The following is an 18,686-nucleotide window of genomic DNA, read 5'->3' on the forward strand; positions in this document are numbered from 1 at the left end:
GTAGCGCCGCTGACATGCATAGTACCCCCAGTAGTAGCACCGCTGACACGCATAGTGTCCCCAGTAGGAGCGCCACAGACACGCATAGTGCCCCCAGTAGTAGCGCCGCTGACACGCATAGTGCCCCCAGTAGGAGCGCCGCTGACATGCATAGTGCCCCCAGTAGGAGCGATGCAGACACGCATAGTGCCCCCAGTAGTAGCGCCACTGACATGCATAGTGCCCCCCAGTAGTAGCGCCGCTGACATGCATAGTGCCCCCAGTAGGAGCGATGCTGACACGCATAGTGCCCCCAGTAGTAGCGCCACTGACATGCATAGTGCCCCCAGTAGTAGCGCCACTGACACGCATAGTGCCCCCAGTAGTAGCGCCGCTGACATGCATAGTGCCCCCAGTAGGAGCGGTGCTGACACGCATAGTGCCCCCAGTAGTAGCGCCACTGACATGCATAGTGCCCCCCAGTAGTAGGGCCGCTGACATGCATAGTGCCCCCCAGTAGGAGCACTGCTAACATGCATAGTGCCCCCAGTAGTAGCACCGCTTGTACGCATAGTGCCCCCAGCAGTAGCGCTGATTACACACATAGTGCCTCCAGTAGTAGCGCTGATTACACGCACAGTGCCCAGAGTAGTAGCGCCGCTTATACGCATAGTGCTCCCAGTAGTAGCGCCGCTTATACGCATAGTGCCCCAAGTAGTAGCACCGCTGACACGCATAGTGCACCCAGTAGTAGCGCCGCTGACACACATAGTGCCCCCAGTAGGAGCGCCGCTGACATGCATAGTGCCCCCAGTAGGAGCGCCGCTGACATGCATAGTACCCCCCGTAGTAGCTCTGCTGACATCAGTGGCGTGCGGTGAGGTCACTGGCTAGGGAGGCACTGAGATTTTATATATATATATATATATATATATATATATGTACGTACGTACGTACGTACGTACATACATATACATAATATATATAGAAATATATATGTGTGCGTGTGTGTGCGTGTGTGTAACATGTATCCGGCAATGCACTCTGTGAATTTACATATATATGTGCACACAGGGCCAGCAAAAGAAATCTTGGAGCCCGGCACATTGACATGTCTGGACCCCGCGACCACCTCCCCCTTAACCCCAGATCGACAAATCCACCTTGCATGATAAAGAATAATATACACATATAATATATACACAATTTGTAGCCCTAGCACTTTAATCCTGCCTAAAATCCTCACTAAATAGCCTCTTTAAATCCCAAAAAGCCAAGGTATCCAAAAAAGTATTCTAACATGCATACATTATATTATCCCTATGACATCACAATCCCCCTTCCACTTACCCCCCCTCGAACTTGCCCGAATCAGTACAGCAACCCCCGTGCAAACACATAGTACATCTTACCAGCTTGCCTCCTCACCTGCGCATAAACAGTACAACCCCCCCCCCCCCACGAAAACACAAAGTACAGCTCCCCCGTGCATACACAGTACAGCCTCCCTCCCATACCTGCGCATACATACTGTACAAATTCCCCCCCCCATCCCCACACACACAGCTCCCCTTCTCCCAGCGCATACTCACAGCTTGATGAAGGGTGCATTACTCGGAGAAAGAGCTCGGGTCCCGCTGCCTCTTGACCCCGCCGTGCTACTGTACTAGTGACGGGCGGCTGAGCTCCACAGTAGCGCCGGGTCCCGCCGCCGCTTCACCCCGCCACATACAGGTGATTGGACGAGCGGATCCAGCACTGGATCCGCTGTCCAATCACATCTGCCTCGCTGACAGGGGCGGGTTTTCCCTGTCAACGAGGCACTTGTACAAGTGCCGCTTTCCGCTCTGGTTTTTACTGGGCTTTTACAGCCCAGTGCTTGGCCCCGCCCCCCCAGCACCATGACTTGTTCTTATAGTTAACGGGAGGCACTGCTATCAGTGCCTCCCAAATTACTTTTTTAGCATTAAAATGATTAGGATAATATAAAGAAACTACTCCTGACACAGAATATGTGTCAGTATCTTCTTTATATTATTTTAATCATTAATGGCAGGGGAGGCACTGCCTCCCCTGCCTCCCCTGACTGCACGTCCCTGGCTGACATGCATAGTGCCCCCAGTAGTAGCCCCGCTGACATGAATAGTGCGCCCAGTAGTAGCGCCGCTGACATGCATAGTGCCCCCAGTAGGAGCGCCGATGACACGCATAGTGTCCCCAGTAGTAGCGCTGCTGACACGCATAGTGCCCCCAGTAGTAGCGCCGATTACAAGCATAGTGCCCCCAGTAGCAGCGCCGATTACACGCATCGTGCCCCCAGTAGGAGCACTGCTGACATGCATAGTGCCCCCAGTAGTAGCACCACTTGTACGCATAGTGCCCCCAGTAGTAGCGCCGTTTACACGCATAGTGCCCCCAGTAGCAGCACTGCTTATACGCATAGTGCCCCCAGTAGTAGCACTGCTTGTACGCATAGTGCCCCCAGTAGCAGCACTGCTTATACGCATAGTGCCCCCAGTAGTAGCACTGCTTGTACGCATAGTGCCCCCAGTAGTAGCGCTGTTTACACGCATAGTGCCCCCAGTAGTAGCGCTGTTTACACGCATAGTGCCCCCAGTAGTAGCGCTGTTTACACGCATAGTGCCCCCAGTAGTAGCACTGCTTGTACGCATAGTGCCCCCAGTAGTAGCGCCGATTACACGCATAGTGCCCACAATAGTAGCGCTGATTACACGCACAGTGCCTACAGTAGTAGCGCTGATTACACGCACAGTGCCCACAGTAGTTGCGCCGATTACACGCATAGATCCCCCAGGAGTAGCGCCGCTTGTACGCATAGTGCCTCCAGCAGTAGCACGGATTACACGCATAGTGTCCCCAGTAGGAGCGCCGCTGATACGCATAGTGCCCCCAGTAGTAGCGCCGCTGACACGCATAGTGCCCCCAGTAGTAGAGCTCCCAGTAGTAGTGACTCCAGTAGTAGTGTCGCTTACACACAAAGTGCCCCCAGGAGTAGTGCCACTTATACACAGTGCCCCCGTAGTTGTGCTGCCTCTCACTCACTGTCTCTTTCCCTCCACTCACCTAAGTCTGTCTGGCCGGATCAGGAGCAGCATCCTCTCCCTCTTCACACACAGCAGCCTGGTCCCCTGTAGCTCCGCCCCTCTGATCCATGTAGCTCCGCCCCTTCCAGCCATTTAGCCCCCCCTACCCCTTCTCATCCACAACACTGCTGAAGGGAGAGGGGGTGTGGACTATTCAAGCTGCCAGCGCCACTGCTTGTGTCTGTAGTGTGACAAATGCAGCGGCAGCAGCAGCAGGGACCTCAGCACAGGGATGCAGGACAGGGATAGAGCCTATCCAGCACAGCATTGCTGAGTGGGTAGCGCCGGGACTGTGTGAATTCCTGCAACAATGTTAAATTACAGACAGAATAATATTACATGAGAAGTGTGATAAATAAGTTTATGGGCTCTTGCAAGTGAATACCCTATTATGAGTAGCCATTATTATTAATAGCTATTTCAGATGAAAGAGGTTAATGGCTGGACTAAAAAATTATTAATAAACATTTTGGCCAGAACTCAGTATTTATTTCCTTTATTAGAGTTTATATTCAGTTGTATTTCCTTTTTAGAGCTTTGTTCCCCATTTGCCCTCTAGATCACATGCATTTATTTCTAGTCCTGCTTTTTGGAACGCCCCAGTATGGCAGACCAACACTGCAGCACTAAAAAGAGATACATGTGTGTCAAATACATACAAACCTTTTTTCTATTCTTTACAGGGGTGTTTATACAGAAAAAGAAGGCAAGCAGTGCCTATTGTGTTACTCTAGCTTTCTCAGGCTGATACTATCTCCTAATCTCCATTCCTTATCTCCTACTCTTTACTGTTAACTTTCCTAGAACTTCCAGGCGTCACTATTACTCCTCATATTCCCCTTTCTGTGTATTTGCCAACAGACTTTCATTCTCTTCTTAACTAATGGGAACTTTGTAGTAAGCTTATCACTAAAAATTAACCAGGTTGACTAAGTACAGCATTTTATGAAAACTGCAAGGACAAGTGGAGCAGGGATCTCCAGTGCATAGTACCAATTCAATAAGTCGCCTTCCATGTCCACCCATCCAATTGTGCTTCAGGAAACTTCAGCCAAGGCCGTTACTGGGACACAGGGCCGGTTCTAGCCCTTTTTGCGCCCCGGGCGGGAAATAGGGGCGTGGCTTCATACAGGGGGCGTGGTCAGTTACGCCCCCTGTACAGTAGAGTAGCGCCGCTGAAATGCTGTGCGGTGCGCGATGACGTCATCGCGCACCGCACAGCAAAGGTCCTCTCCAGGAAGGGAAACTAGACGCGTAGGTCCTCTCCACGAAGGGAAACTAGTCTAGTTCCCTTCATAGCGGGACACAGCGGGGGGCACAGCAGTAGCGGATCTTGCCATGGTGTGGCGCCCTCCGGAAGGCGGCGCCCCGGGCAAAAGTCCTGCTTGCCCGTGGCAAGATCCGCTACTGCTGGGACACCACCTGTTATTCTATCGACATAATAAGCACTTTGGGACACGTGGCCAGATTGTAGAATTCACCCACCAGAACGTTAATAAAATATGATCAAGCGCTGCTCAGGTTATTATTACTGTATTACTGCTACTGGTAAAACTTAGTGGTGTGCACACAATACATGGAATACATCAACACCATATTTTTTAATCCGTCTCCTCCAACTCTATAACAATATAGTTGGGGAACCTCCCAGTAACCCTCAAGTTTTTCTGTAGCATTTAACCCCATTCCCATTGGATGCTAACAGTGAGGTGCGGTGAGGTCAACTGCTGGGGAGGCACTGGCTAGTATGAGTACTAGATTTACAAACACACATACACATACCTCCCAACATTCCCTGGCGTGGAGGAGGGGCAAGATCACATTTAGGGGGAGTGGCCTCACTGAATAGGGGCATAGGAGCCAGTGATTGCTGCACTTCCCACAAGGCCAGGCCCCCATTTTCACCACTGTGGGGGCATGCCCAGCGCTCTGTGAGCTGCTGGCATGCCCCCTATCCCTCTCTCCCAGTGAACAGACGCATTGCACATGAGCACAGCGTCTATTCACCGCTGCTCTGCTAAGCCGAGGAGCGAGTCTCCCTACTACCCCACCATCATGGGACACTGCGACCCGCGGGTGGAACCAGAGCCGGCCCTAACCAATATGATGCCCTAGGCAAGATTTTGGCTGGTGCCCCCTGGCACCACCGCCGGTTCCGCCTCTGACCTTGCACCTCCTTCCCAGCACCATCACCCCTCACCTATAGCAGTCCTTATTTTGGCGTTTGTACCCCCTATATTTTAAATAGGAACAGTTCGCACATTTGGCGTACAGCCCAAAAAGGGGTGTGTTTTTGCTGGCAAGGGGCATGGCCACACAATAGTAACCCCAATTCAAATTACGCCACACAGTACTGCAACTTTATTCACATTTGATCATGCGATAGTGTCCATAATTCACATTATATCCCACAGTAGTATTACTTTACCTTATAAACTTTACTCCTCACAGTAGAGCTCCTTATTCACATTACATCACACTGAATTGCTCCTTATTTACATTACACCACACCATATTGCTCTTTATTCACATTAGACGACACAGTAATGCCCTTTCTATACGCAACGCCACATAGTAGAGCACCTTATACACATAATGTCACACATTAGTAATGTATTTATACACATAATTCCACACAGTAATGCCCCTTACACATGAGACACGTCATTAATGTCCTTATTAACATAATGCATCTTACACATTATGACAACCTTTATTAATGCCCTTTTACACATAATGCCCCTTACACATATGCCGCACATTATTAATGCCCTTATACACATAATGACACACACAGTGCCCCCTACACATTTGCTGCACATTATTAGTGCCCCATACACATAATGACACACATACAGTAGTGCACTGTTGCACATATGCCGCACATTATTAATGCCCTTATACACATAATGACACACATAGTGCCCCTTACACATATGTTGCACATTATTAATGAGTTTTAACATGACACACATAATGCTCCTTACACATATTCCTAACACTACTGCACAACCAACCCACTCACATGCACACAGCAATCACATGGCCGCTAACACTGTGACCTCTGCTTGGATACAGATGTGTCCTCATTAATCTTGCCTCAATGCTAACGTCGGGCACCTTTTTTTTTTTTTTAAATGCATCTTATTTGCATTGCTATGTCGCTAGGATGCACAAGCAGCTTTTGCTGATTAAAATGATATGCAGCATGCCTATATACTGTGTGAGACTGTGGCTGTATCTGCATATGAAATGCTGCACACAGAATATAGGCATGCTGCATGTCATTTTAATCAGCAGAAGCTGCTGATGCCCCTAGGCATACCAAATGCCCTAGGCAATTGTCTAGTTTGCCTATGGCCGGCTCTGGGTGGAACAGTGGGACAGTCCCAGAAAAATGGGACTGTTCCACTAAAACAGTGACAGTTGGGAGGTATGCATACAGTATATGACTCAGTTATGAGTTTTGACTATAAAAATGATTACAATAATACAAAGATGATATGAATAATAAAAAAGATGATATCTATAAGTTATAAATATCTTCTTTGTATCATTCTAAGCATTTTTATAGTCAAAGCTCTGGAGAATACTGGAGTATGACAGGTGAGACTCTGCCTCCCCTGCCTGCATGTCACTGGATGCTAAGTATGTCTGCCTTTAATGTCTGATTTACTATTAGAGAGTACATTTGCCTTTAATATGACACTGCACAAAACAGTAAAAATTCCATTTATTCCAACATACAATATATTACATTTACTATCCACTAGGTGGAGTTCGGATACTGTTCTTTTTTCAATATGCTTGGCATTCATAGTCCACATCTTTGAACTTCAACATATGTAACCTCTATAATACCTTCATTTGTGTGATACACACTCAAAGCATTGTGTTGTACCCACTGCTAAATGTGTCATCTGTACTGTATACTACTTTAATGATTTAATTTTTATTTTTTATTCTAGTACTTTAGAAGAGTCAAGTAAAAATCTGATTGGTTACTATAACCTTCATCCCATGAACGAACTCTCAGAAATGGCGCCAGTGTGATTTAGGGTAGTACACAGGGGTTGCGGTCAGCATTCCGGCGATCGGGATGCGGGTGGTCATGTGAGCGACGACGGAATTGCGACGTCACTCAGATTCCCAGTGCCGGAACACCGGCCACTGACATCCCGAAGGTAAGTATCGGGGTGAGGGTTAGGGCCTGGGAGGGAGGGGCCGTTTAAAGGGTTAGGCACTATAGGGGGATTTAGCCACAGAGCCACAGACGACACCCCCCTTCCCCTTGAGTCTTAGCACCAGCTGCCACCCTGTGACTTAGCCCTAGCTGTCACCCGCTCTATTTTAGCCCTATCCGCCACCCCAGGTGGGTTAGGGTAGGGGACAGGGGAGGGGTCGGCATTCTAATTTTACTGATGTTGGTGTCAGTCATGTGACCGCGGCCTCCTGTTTCACACCCATACACAGATTCTTTGCTGTTGTTCACAGTTATTATCAGGATTAAACATGTCTCTAGAATTCAGCCAGATTCCAAAGAAGCACAAGAGATTAACGATTCGCTGAACAGAACACTGACATTTACTGTAGGTTGTGAACGGATTGCCGTCAACTGCGGGATATCTTGACAGACTGTGGCTCCTGACATAATATATCTGGTAGAGAAAAGTCACAGATAAACGCTGACTTATTGTGATAACAATACTTAGAAATGTTAGAAATAACACTCAGCAAGCTCATTTCAATTGCAGCAAAGACCACTCCATATCTGATAGCTGCACAGGGGTGTGAATTTCACATTGCCGCTGTGATCTGTGTTTCCCAAACCGGTCTTTTTACTAAAGCCTTCAACAGCGGTCAAGGCATAGTCATTTAGCACAGAGGGGTTAATTAGCAATATACAATGTTTATGGTATGTAGTGGCCTTTTAAGGATATTCTGCTAGTTTAAATAATTGATTATAAAACTCTATTCCTAGTTTATTGCACCACTAACATTGATGTACACTGACATCCACAGTACATCTATAGTGTAACAAAACCAATCACACCAGAAGGAAATATAATAACAAGAAGAAATACTGATCTTCACTAGCACCCATATTTTAGTCGTCTCCTTATCCTTTATGAGAATTTCCATATACTGTATTTAAAATCTGAAGGATTGTACAAGCTAATGAGATGTTCCACCAGGATCAGTATGATATCCCGGCGGTCAGGAGACCAACGCCGGGATCCCGACAGCCGGGATACTAGCAGCGTGAACAGTGTGTCCGCTCGCCACACTTCAGGCCCAGTGGTGCAGACCACCCGAGTGGGGATTTCAGCCGGCGATCGAAACTCCGACCGCTGGAATTTCACCGGGTGTCAGGATTTCCGATGTCGGTATCCTGACAGCCGGGATCCCGGCAGCCGGCACACTGAATGTCTCCCGTCCCACCGCCATATAAAATAACAAATCCAGTGTCGGGCTGGGGTATGAAGGGCCCACATGGGGAATGCAGTGGTAGGGGCCCATTCTTAGCGGTGTGGCCAGTCTCCAGAGGGGGTACGGCTGGCCAACACAGAGATTGGATAACCATAGAGTGTGCATGGTCTGGGCCTCTTGATATAGTCCATGCATGATAATTAAGCCCAGGATTCTTAGGTTCTAGCCTATTCTAATCCTTTGCAATTAGAGTCACAATTTCAGTTTCCATTTATGTTTTATGTACCAGGAAATACCATACTTTATTTCTACAGACCTAAAATGACCTAATCTGGGTGTTAGCACCTAAGATGACCTATTTTGACTAATACAACCTAAAAAGACCTAATTCTGTTACGCAAGTTAAAACTATATAAGTGTACTGTGGAAATGTGTAGAATGAGTAGTTATCCTATGAAATTCATATATACAGATGTGTCCTGCTACAGCCTTGCTCCGTAGCGTATGCAGGGGGCTGTCAGCTCCCGAGATTTGCGGGTGCGAACGCACGCACACACCTGCGATCCACTCGCTTTTATGTAAAAGCCGTGGCTGTGAATGGATCCCAGGCTGCCGCGGAATAGCCCTTCAAGGGAGCAAACGTTGCAATGAAGTAGCAGGACACATCTATAATAAAGGCACAGCGCGTCAAATATACTATGTTAGTGATTTTTGTATTTTTTTCATACAACTAATGACATTTTTAAAACCTATAAAATCCAACAACATGGATTGAATAGATAGTTTTTTTAGATCCTAAAATCCAGGGGCCTAATGATAATGTAACAGAATAATAAGCGCAAAGCACTGTTGAAAATACACCATAGTCCTGTGCAGTATAATGTAACATGTATAATTCAAGTGCAGAGTCTGGAACCTGATCCCTAGAGGGGGTGGGCCCTCGGGCAATGGGGCCCACTGGGGGTTTCTCCTGTACCCATGCGTGGCCATTCCAACCCTGAACCAGTGTGCAGGCAGTGAACATGCAATGGATCTACGAGGTGACAAAATACTGTAGACGCGTTATTTTATCTTCACTTACATTCACATATCCCATCGTAGGACACTTAGAGTGAGAGTCACGTGGCATATACTGTATATGCATGGACACAGAAATGTACAGTATAAAAGACTTTCTACCTTTTCTATTCATCCCCATCTGGAGGCACTTGAGGAGACGGCAGTACTGGCAGCGGTTCCTCTGCTTGCGAGACATGACACAGTTCTTGTCGCGGCTGCATCGGTACACTCTCTTATTGCAGATGCTGCGCTTAAAGAAGCCTTTGCAGCCCTCACAGGAGATGATGCCATAATGCAGTCCTGTGGCACGATCCCCACAAATAAGGCACGCTCTCTGGTCAACGCGGTCATCTACGGAATTGAAAGAATCCATTTACAAAACCATGTTATTAATCGAACCAGCAAAATAGACAAGTTTCTAATGGTACATGACAGTCATAAGAAAAACACGATTGTGTCTATTGAACTATATTATAGCAGACTTTAAATGACGCTAGGTACCAGTTAAAGCCCTCGCTACATATTACCAGGTATTTCAACCAAATTTCAATGTACTGTGTTGTCTTATTCCATCCAGACTGTTATTTAGTAGTGCTTACAAGCTTATGCTGGCCATACACTGAATGCTGTAAAAGACAATCCTACCAGCGGGTACTAGAGGCTGCATTGAACAATCACTGTGTGCCTACATACACTGGCACGGTGTTAATTACTCTGCGTGAAATTGGCAGAACGATGGTCTGGATGATTGAACGGGTGTGGTTCATCAAATCGACAGTATCTAGGTCGACAATGTTTAGGTCGACCACTATAGGTCGACAGTCACTAGGTCGACATGGATGGAAGGTCGACAGTGTTTCTAGGTCGACATGTGCTAGGTCAACAGGTCTAAATGTCGACATGAGGATTTTTTTTTTTTTTTCGTGTCGTTTTCTTCGTAGAGTGACCGGGATCCCAAATTAGTACACCGTGTACCCTCGCATGGCTCGCCATGCTTCGGGCATGGTGCCTTCGCTCCGCTACCGCTTTGCTCGGCACAGATTACCGTTCCAATCATAGTCCACGTGGATCGTTAAGTATGAAAAAATGCAAAAAAATTAAAAAAAATGTGAAAAACTCATGTCGACCTTTAGACCTGTCGACCTAGCACATGTCGACCTTCCATCCATGTCGACCTAGTGACTGTCGACCTAAACATTGTCGACCTAGATACTGTCGATCTTCAGACCGGATCCCGATCGAACATGTATATATATAATGGATGTTAAAAAGTCAGCACAGACTTGCATTAAATGGATTGATTATCATTTATGGGCCCTACACACTGGCAGATAACACTGAACGATATGAACGTTCTCGTTCATTAATGATCAATATCGTTCAAAGTGTAGGCACCAATGATGAACGATGCTCGGCCCCGCGCACATTCTTCGCTGGTGCCCCGTCGCTTATGCATGCAGGCTAATATGGACAATCTCGTCCATATTAGCATTCACTGCTATGGAGCCGGGTGACGGGGGATGTAGGGCCCATAAGAGTATGGCCAGCTTAATAACTCTGCACAAATATTATCTACTTAAGAGTTACCAAGACAACAGACAGCCATGCAGAGCCGGCCCTAGGCATAGGTAAACTAGGCAAATGCACAGGGCATTTAGAATGCCTAGGGGCACAAGGAGCTTCTGCTGATTAAAAGGACATGCAGCATGCCTATATTCTGTGTGTGACTGCGGCTGTATCTGCGTACGAAATGCTACGCTACAGTGTATGCATTTCGTATGCATATACAGCCACAGTCACACACAGAATATAGGCATGCTGAATATCATTGTAATCAGCAGAAGCTGCTTGTGTATACATAGCAATGCAGATAACACGCATTTACGACAAACAAAAGGCACACAACATTAGAAGGCATCTCCTGCTGCATGGCGTATTGAGGCAAGATGTAAGAGAACACACATGTAGCCAAGCAGAGGCAAAGGTCACACTGTTAGCGGCTGTGTGAGTGTTGTGTTCGGGTGGCTTGGTTGTGCAATAGTGTTCGGCATATGTGTAAGGGGCATTATGTGTGTTATTATGTGTATAAGGGCATTAATAATGTGCATCATAAGTGTAAGGGCCATTATGTGTATAAGGGCATTAATAAAGGTTGGCATAATGTGTAAGGCGCATTATGTTTATAAGGACATTAATAATGTGTGTCATATGTGTAAGAGGCATTATGTGTGTCATGTGTATAACGCCATTAATAATGTGTGGCGTATGTGTAAGGGACATTATGGGGGGGAATTCAAATGTTTAAAAAGTCGGTTGGGTGTCTGTTTTTTTCCTGTCTATTAGATAGGAAAAAACAGACACCCAACTGACTTTTCAAACAATTGAATTTCTCCCTATGTGTATAAGGGCATTAATAACGTGTGGCATTATGTATACAAGGTGCTCTACTGTGTGGCGTCATGTATAGAAAGGGCACTACTGTGTGGTGTAATGTAAATAAAGAGCAATATGGGGGTAATTCAGACTGCATTACTGCAGCAATCGCAGTCAATCATTTTGTGGAGTGCGCACACCTCTGCCCAACGGCATTAGTCCAGACAACGGAGGCATGTCCGGACAGATGGGGAGGGCGGGCTGCTGCGGCTTTGTGACATCACACGCAGCCGCTGCGACCTGGGACGCGGTGAGTAGCGGCATGCCAGCACACAGGAGGGAGCTACTCATCAGGTACAAAAGCATCGCCACCGTGCTTTGGTACCTCTGCGGGGGGGGGGGGGGGGGCAGAGACAGACATGCGGGGTGAGCTAGCCATGTGCTGGCCGTCCCCCCGCATGTCGTAGATGTGCTAAATTTAGCACATCTGCGATCAGGTCTGAATTACCTCCATGGTTTGGTGTAATGTGAATAAGGGGCACTACTGTGAGGAGTAACTGATATAAGGTAAAGTGGTACTACTGCGTGATGTAATGTGAATAAGGGATACTATCGCATGATATAAAGTTGCACTATTGTGTGCCGTAATTTGAATTGGGGGTATTATTGTGTGGCCATGCCCCTTCCCTGCATGAACACGCCCCTTTTTGGGCTGCGCACCGAATGTGCACACTGTTTCTATTTAAAATATAGGGGGTAGGGGCACCAAAATTAGTACTGTTATGGGCAAGGGGTGACGGTGCTGGGAAAGGGGTACAGACAGGGTCAGAGGCAGAACTAGCGGCGGTGCTAGGGGGCACCAGCCAAAAACTTGCCTAGGGCATCATATTGGTTAGGGCCAGCTCTGCAGCCATGCACTATACAGAGAAAATGTATGTAGTGCCTGGCATCAGATCTAGAGGTAAAGTTAAGCCCCATACACACTAGATGAGAAAGTAAAAGATCTCGCTCAGAAGGGCCAATCTGAGCAAGATCTTTTACAAATCTTGTCCAGTGTGTACACTCAATGTTGTTAACGACATCCTCCCTCATCTGAACATGTACAGACAAGGGAGGTCCTTGTTAACGACAGCCAGGCATCGTTTCCCCCCCTGCCGCCCCTTAGCCGTCGGTCCCTTCCCCGCTGGCATCGGCAAGTGTGCCAATATCGGCGTCAACGGGGTTCATCTAGTGTGTATGGGGCTTTACAGAATGTGATTTAGTCGCTGTCTTACTACACAGATCTCCTACAGACCATGATATGACATAACTAGTAACCCCTACAATAATATATATCAAATCATATTATCCATTATATCTGAAATAAAAGAATCATTCATTTATATCTGAAATAAAGATATAATAAAATCTATCATCCAGCATGTTAGGTGCTTTTTCACAATGAAAGACAAAATACTGAAGCGTACAGATGACTAATATGCTGGATGCACAGATCTGGTAAAACTCTAGCTGGAGTTGCTGTCAATTTTGCAGAGCTCCACAGATCTGGTGGGTCAGACCTATCAACAGGACTAGCAAATGCCATCGAGGTCAGTGACCGGATAATGGTATTATGAACATGCACAAAAGAACCTGACCGAATACATTTTATGCCTATCCATACATGGCGGCATATTCAATTAGCTACGGTGTTCACCATTTCTCCACATGATAAATCAGGAGTTAATGCGCGGAAACCTACTGATGCCACATAAACTGCATAATCAATGGGTTTCCACACGCATAATCCCCCAATAGTGCCTTTTTCTCATGGACTTTAGGATTTACATTTGGGTTAATCCCCCATGATTGAATCAGACCGACACAGTAATTGAATATGCCCCATGGAGTTCATCCACGTTAACAGAAGACTGGTAAGTGTCATGGATCTTTGTGTTTGCCTTGGATTTCCGAATGGATGGGAGACATAAAAACAACCAAAGATGCCACTTCAGTTGGAATGTGTTTAATTGATATTCTATGCTTTGCAATTAGATCTTTTAGACCCACATCAACAGTTTCTTAAATTATTGTCTGCAAGCTGTGGATTGTTTATTCTACAGATTGGCAGACAGCAGGAAATACCCCCCAGACAATTACACCATGCTTTACTGGCTCCTGTCTAATGCACCCACACAGTGACCTTAATGCAGGAGAACTATACCAATAAGATGGTGAAAGTCTAGAAGGGAGTTGAGTCATGGTCTAGTCCCAACCACAATGTATCTGGCTCAGATTTGTATGAGGCTGCAAAATTGTTAAATCTTTCAAGTACATAAAAATATATATAAAATAGTAACAACAATGATACAAAGGTTAAAAAGGCAATCTATTTTTTTTATTTCTTTTTTGTTATGATACGAACTATGGGCCTGATTCTGATGTGGTTGGTATTGCACAGTCGCCACATGTATTCTAATGTGTCAGGTGGCGTCTATAGCAAATCAACGCCTGGCAGCATCTGCGATCCGAGTGCAGCATCTGAAGACGCAGTATCGGATTTCCATCACGATGCGCAAGTCGAACTTAACTCAGACTGGTCGTTGGTACCCCTCTGCCGTGTCCAGGAAGTCTGCGTCCGATAACACAGACTCTATGCTCAGCATGCCTACAAAATAGGGGTGACACTCCCCCATTTTGTAGAATGGTGTTGGTTGCTGTCCCCCCAAACGCTACAGCATGTCAATCACGCTGCTGCTAAGCGGGGACTGCGAGTGATCACATAGAATGGTTATGTAGACCCCCAAACTTCGGATTTATATGCAAACCATAAGGTCTGCATACAAATCCGAATCAGGCCCTATGGTAGCAACTTGGAAACAGGTTACATCAGCACAGCATAGTTAACTGGATGTAGAGATGGCTATCAACCATTGCTGATTCATAATAATTGATGGTCTGGATGGTCTGGTTGACTACTTTTGCCATCGATGGGGGAGAGCCAGATGGTTTCCCACCATCGATGATGCACAAGCAACAAATATTTTTTATTTGTTTTTACAAAGTGCTGGGACACAGAGCTTAGCTCCACCCCCGACACTCCAATGAAGTTCCACTTAGAGGCTCTCATTAGCCCACAGCCTACTGAATTGTAAAGCGGGGTGACCATTACTGGTTACCTTGCAGAAGGTTTCACATCATCAAGGTCACCTATGAATGGTACCATCGATGGGTAACACACGGGAGGAAGGGAAGGAGGAAGGAAGGAAGGAATATTCACATTTTGATCTTCAGACATTTTTGTAGAATAGATTTGTTTAAGACAATAAACATTTAACATTCATTTGAAATCTACAGTTCTGCAAAGAAATACAGAAAAATTCAACACGTCCAGTTATTACTACAAATAAATGTGCTTTCTAATGCAGAATTAAATATATACTGTATATTCTCCTCTCCCAATTTATTCCCAACAAAAGGAGGATTTATCCTGATAAACCCTACTACTGTGAGATACGGTACAGAGCTACATTACGGAGAGTTATTTTAAGTGACTTGCAACGTGAAGCATGATTTAAGATTAAACGCAGATCCAAGATAATGAGGATACATCTAGGTTAACGAAGTAGAATGCTCCAGTCATCACTCTGGCAGTTTCCTCTCTTCGCCTGACATCTCTGTCCCTGAAAATGACGGCACGCCAAGTAGGATTGTGCTCAGAGAGTCGGCAGCCCAATTCTGTCGCAGTGGGAAAGTTACAATCAGATGATACCAAATCTCACATGACAGCTCCTCTAGCTCCCGGACATACAATTTACATTTTGCTCTATTCGACGAGCGATAAAAGCCAGTCTTAGTGAAATTTAACCCCTTTGTTACTAGAGAGTAGAGGTTCATTTCTATGACACTGTAAGAGGTTAACGGAATTACATTTCATACATGAAATTACCAAGTAGATTTCTCCTTGTTTGCCGCATCCCCCCAAAACCACTTTAGTTTCTATTTTGCCATATAATTTTTTCAATAGGATGTGCTCCCTACTACTAAACACATTGTTTAGCAATGGAAATAACTGGACTCTTTTATAGCTTAGGACTTTGAAAAACACTAAGATTTCATAAGAATGGTCACTACGAAAGGTTGGTACACATTTATACAATTATCGGGCTGCTCTTACCATATCAAAGAACGGGGCCAATGATTGTATATGTGTGTATGCAGTGCCAATGCAGGAGCGTTTGCCGATAAATGGCTTATAACGCTCCTGCAATGGCCGGGATTGGATGGTTGAATCTTATGTGCTGTTTAATATTTAAAGCTTCGACAATGCGATCCCCTAGAAGCCAGTAGGAGCATTGGGCACACTGCGCTATAGTCTGCACCATGTGTACGGTGCTCGCAGGAGCTGAAAGGGGGGTCACGCTAAGGACACACAGGCTGGATGATCAGGAGAGCTGCCGTGTGTACCCACCTTAAGTTGGGATACACCTAATTTGTATTTTGTGAGCAGCACTGTGGCGCAGTAATTAACTCTGCTGATTCACAGAACTGATGGGTTCAAAGCGGATATGGGTCATTAGGTCGACAGTCATTAGGTCAACCACTATTGGTCGACATGCATTATGTCGACATGAAAAAGGTCAACATGAGGTTTTTTTTTACTTTTTTGGTGTCGATTTCCTCGTAAAGTGACGGGGAATCCCAATTAGTGCACCATGTCCCCTCGCATGGCGAGCGAACATCGGGCAAGGTTACTATTCCCAATCATAATCCACGTGGATCGTAAAGTATAAAAAAAGTTAAAAAAATGGAAAAAAACAAGTTGTGAAAAACTCATGTCAACCTTTTTCCATGTCGACCTTGTTCATGTCGACCTAGTGACCATGTCCACCTAGTGACCATGTCCACCTAATGCATGTCAACCTAATGCATGCCGATCTAATGACCGTATCCCGTTCAAAGCATACTTTGTCCCCTCTCCAAGAGAAGCCTGGAGAGTAGATGCCGCAGGCCACTTTGGGAGGGCAGGTCCGGGCGGTCATATCATTTGGCCACACCCCACCACAGAAAAAATGGCACAAACAGTCCGTGACGTGAGGTTGCATCATTAAGTCAGAATTACTTAGTTAAATTAGAAGCTTGGGCAGTGAAATGGAGAATGCGCTTCAATACAGACAAGTGTAAGGTAATGCACTGTGGTAACAAGAACAAAAATAACACCTACCTACTAAATGGGGTAAAATTAGGGGATTCTGTACTGGAAAAGGACTTAGGTGTCCTCATAGATAGCAAACTAAGCAGTATTACCCAAAGTAGGACTGCAGCAAAGAAGGCTAATAAGATAAAGGCATGCATAAAACTGGGCATTGATGCTAGGGATGAGAGTATTATACTCCCGTTATATAAATCACTTGTTAGGCCACACCTTGAATACTGTGTACAATTTTGGGCACCTTACTACAAAAAGGATATCCTGGAGCTAGAAAAGGTTCAAAGGCGGGCGACCAAACTAATTAAGGGTATGGAGACGCTGGAATACGAGGAAAGGCTTGCAAGACTAGGCATGTTTACAGTGGAAAAGAGGAGATTAAGAGGGACATGATCAACATTTACAAATATATAAGGGGACAATATACAGATCTTGCGCAGGACCTGTTTTTGGTTAGATCAACACAGAGAACTCGTGGACACTCGCTCAGGTTTGAGGAGAGGAGATTCCACACAATACGGCGTTAAGGCTTTTTTACGGTAAGGACGATACGTGTTTGGAATTCCCTGCCTGAGGGAGTTGTAATGGCCAACTCAGTCAACACCTTTAAGAATGGGTTAGATAAATTCCTAATGGATAAGGATATCCAGGGTTACGGGGCATAGTCACGCACTATGGTTATTATAAAAAAAGAGGGGTTAATCGGAACGGAAGTCAGCAACTTCAGTCAAAATTTTATACAAAATAATCGTGCATAGGAGACCACCAATAGGTTGAACCCGATGGACAATTGTCTTTTTTCAACCTTAGATACTATGTTACTATGTTACCTTCCGCTGACCCGCAATTACTGTGATCTTCTTCCTATCCTGCCCGTTTCACTAGGAAGCGGGCGGGGATGCAAGCGGAATGCCCACTCTTCTAGGGGTGCGGGAGACTACCCGAAAGATTAGGAGTCTCCGGCAACTTCCAGGAGAGTAGGCGAGTATGATTCAAAGGAACATATAAGTGTAGAGTTTGTATGATCTTCAAGTTTCCTCTGGGTCCTAAGGTTTTCTCTCACAATCCAAAAACATACTGAGAAGTTAAATGGCTTAGGACAAAAAAATTAACCCCCAAGTGTGTATGTGTCCATGCGATTCCCTAAGTTATTTATATAGTACACATAAATACCACAGTGTTTCTCCCATAGTGGAACTTGCAACCTACATTCCCTATCATATGTATGTACGTACGTACGTACGTACGCATGCAGAGGTGACACCCAGGGTGCAAAATAAAGGGCCTTCCTACCTGTATGTCTGTCTATTATTACCTAGTTTTGTTCTATTACTGTTGTTCCATTGTAAAGTGCAACGGAATATCCTGCGCTATATAAGAAACTGCGAATAAATGATAAATCAATAATATATAAACTTGCACACACTAATCAACTAACCTATGAAAAGACTACGCTTTTGGATTATGGGAGGAAACCGTAGTGCCCAGAGGAAACCCATGCAAGTATGGTGAGAACATATAAACTTCACACAGATATGGTGGGAATTGTACCC

General features: G+C 45.6%; 1 protein-coding gene across 5 annotated transcripts in view; it reads right to left on the bottom strand.

Moving 5' to 3' along the window:
- NR6A1 (nuclear receptor subfamily 6 group A member 1) overlaps positions 1-18,686 on the bottom strand; it is a 563,603-nt gene that overhangs the window by 142,647 nt on the left and 402,270 nt on the right. For all 5 annotated transcript variants that reach the window (XM_063935585.1, XM_063935588.1, XM_063935586.1 and 2 more), the window contains one exon: positions 9,693-9,923. In XM_063935585.1, the coding sequence (XP_063791655.1) occupies positions 9,693-9,923 (231 nt within the window). The remainder of the gene's footprint in view (positions 1-9,692; positions 9,924-18,686) is intronic.

This window comes from Pseudophryne corroboree, chromosome 8 (assembly GCF_028390025.1).
Source record: "Pseudophryne corroboree isolate aPseCor3 chromosome 8, aPseCor3.hap2, whole genome shotgun sequence".
Lineage (NCBI taxonomy): Eukaryota > Metazoa > Chordata > Amphibia > Anura > Myobatrachidae > Pseudophryne > Pseudophryne corroboree.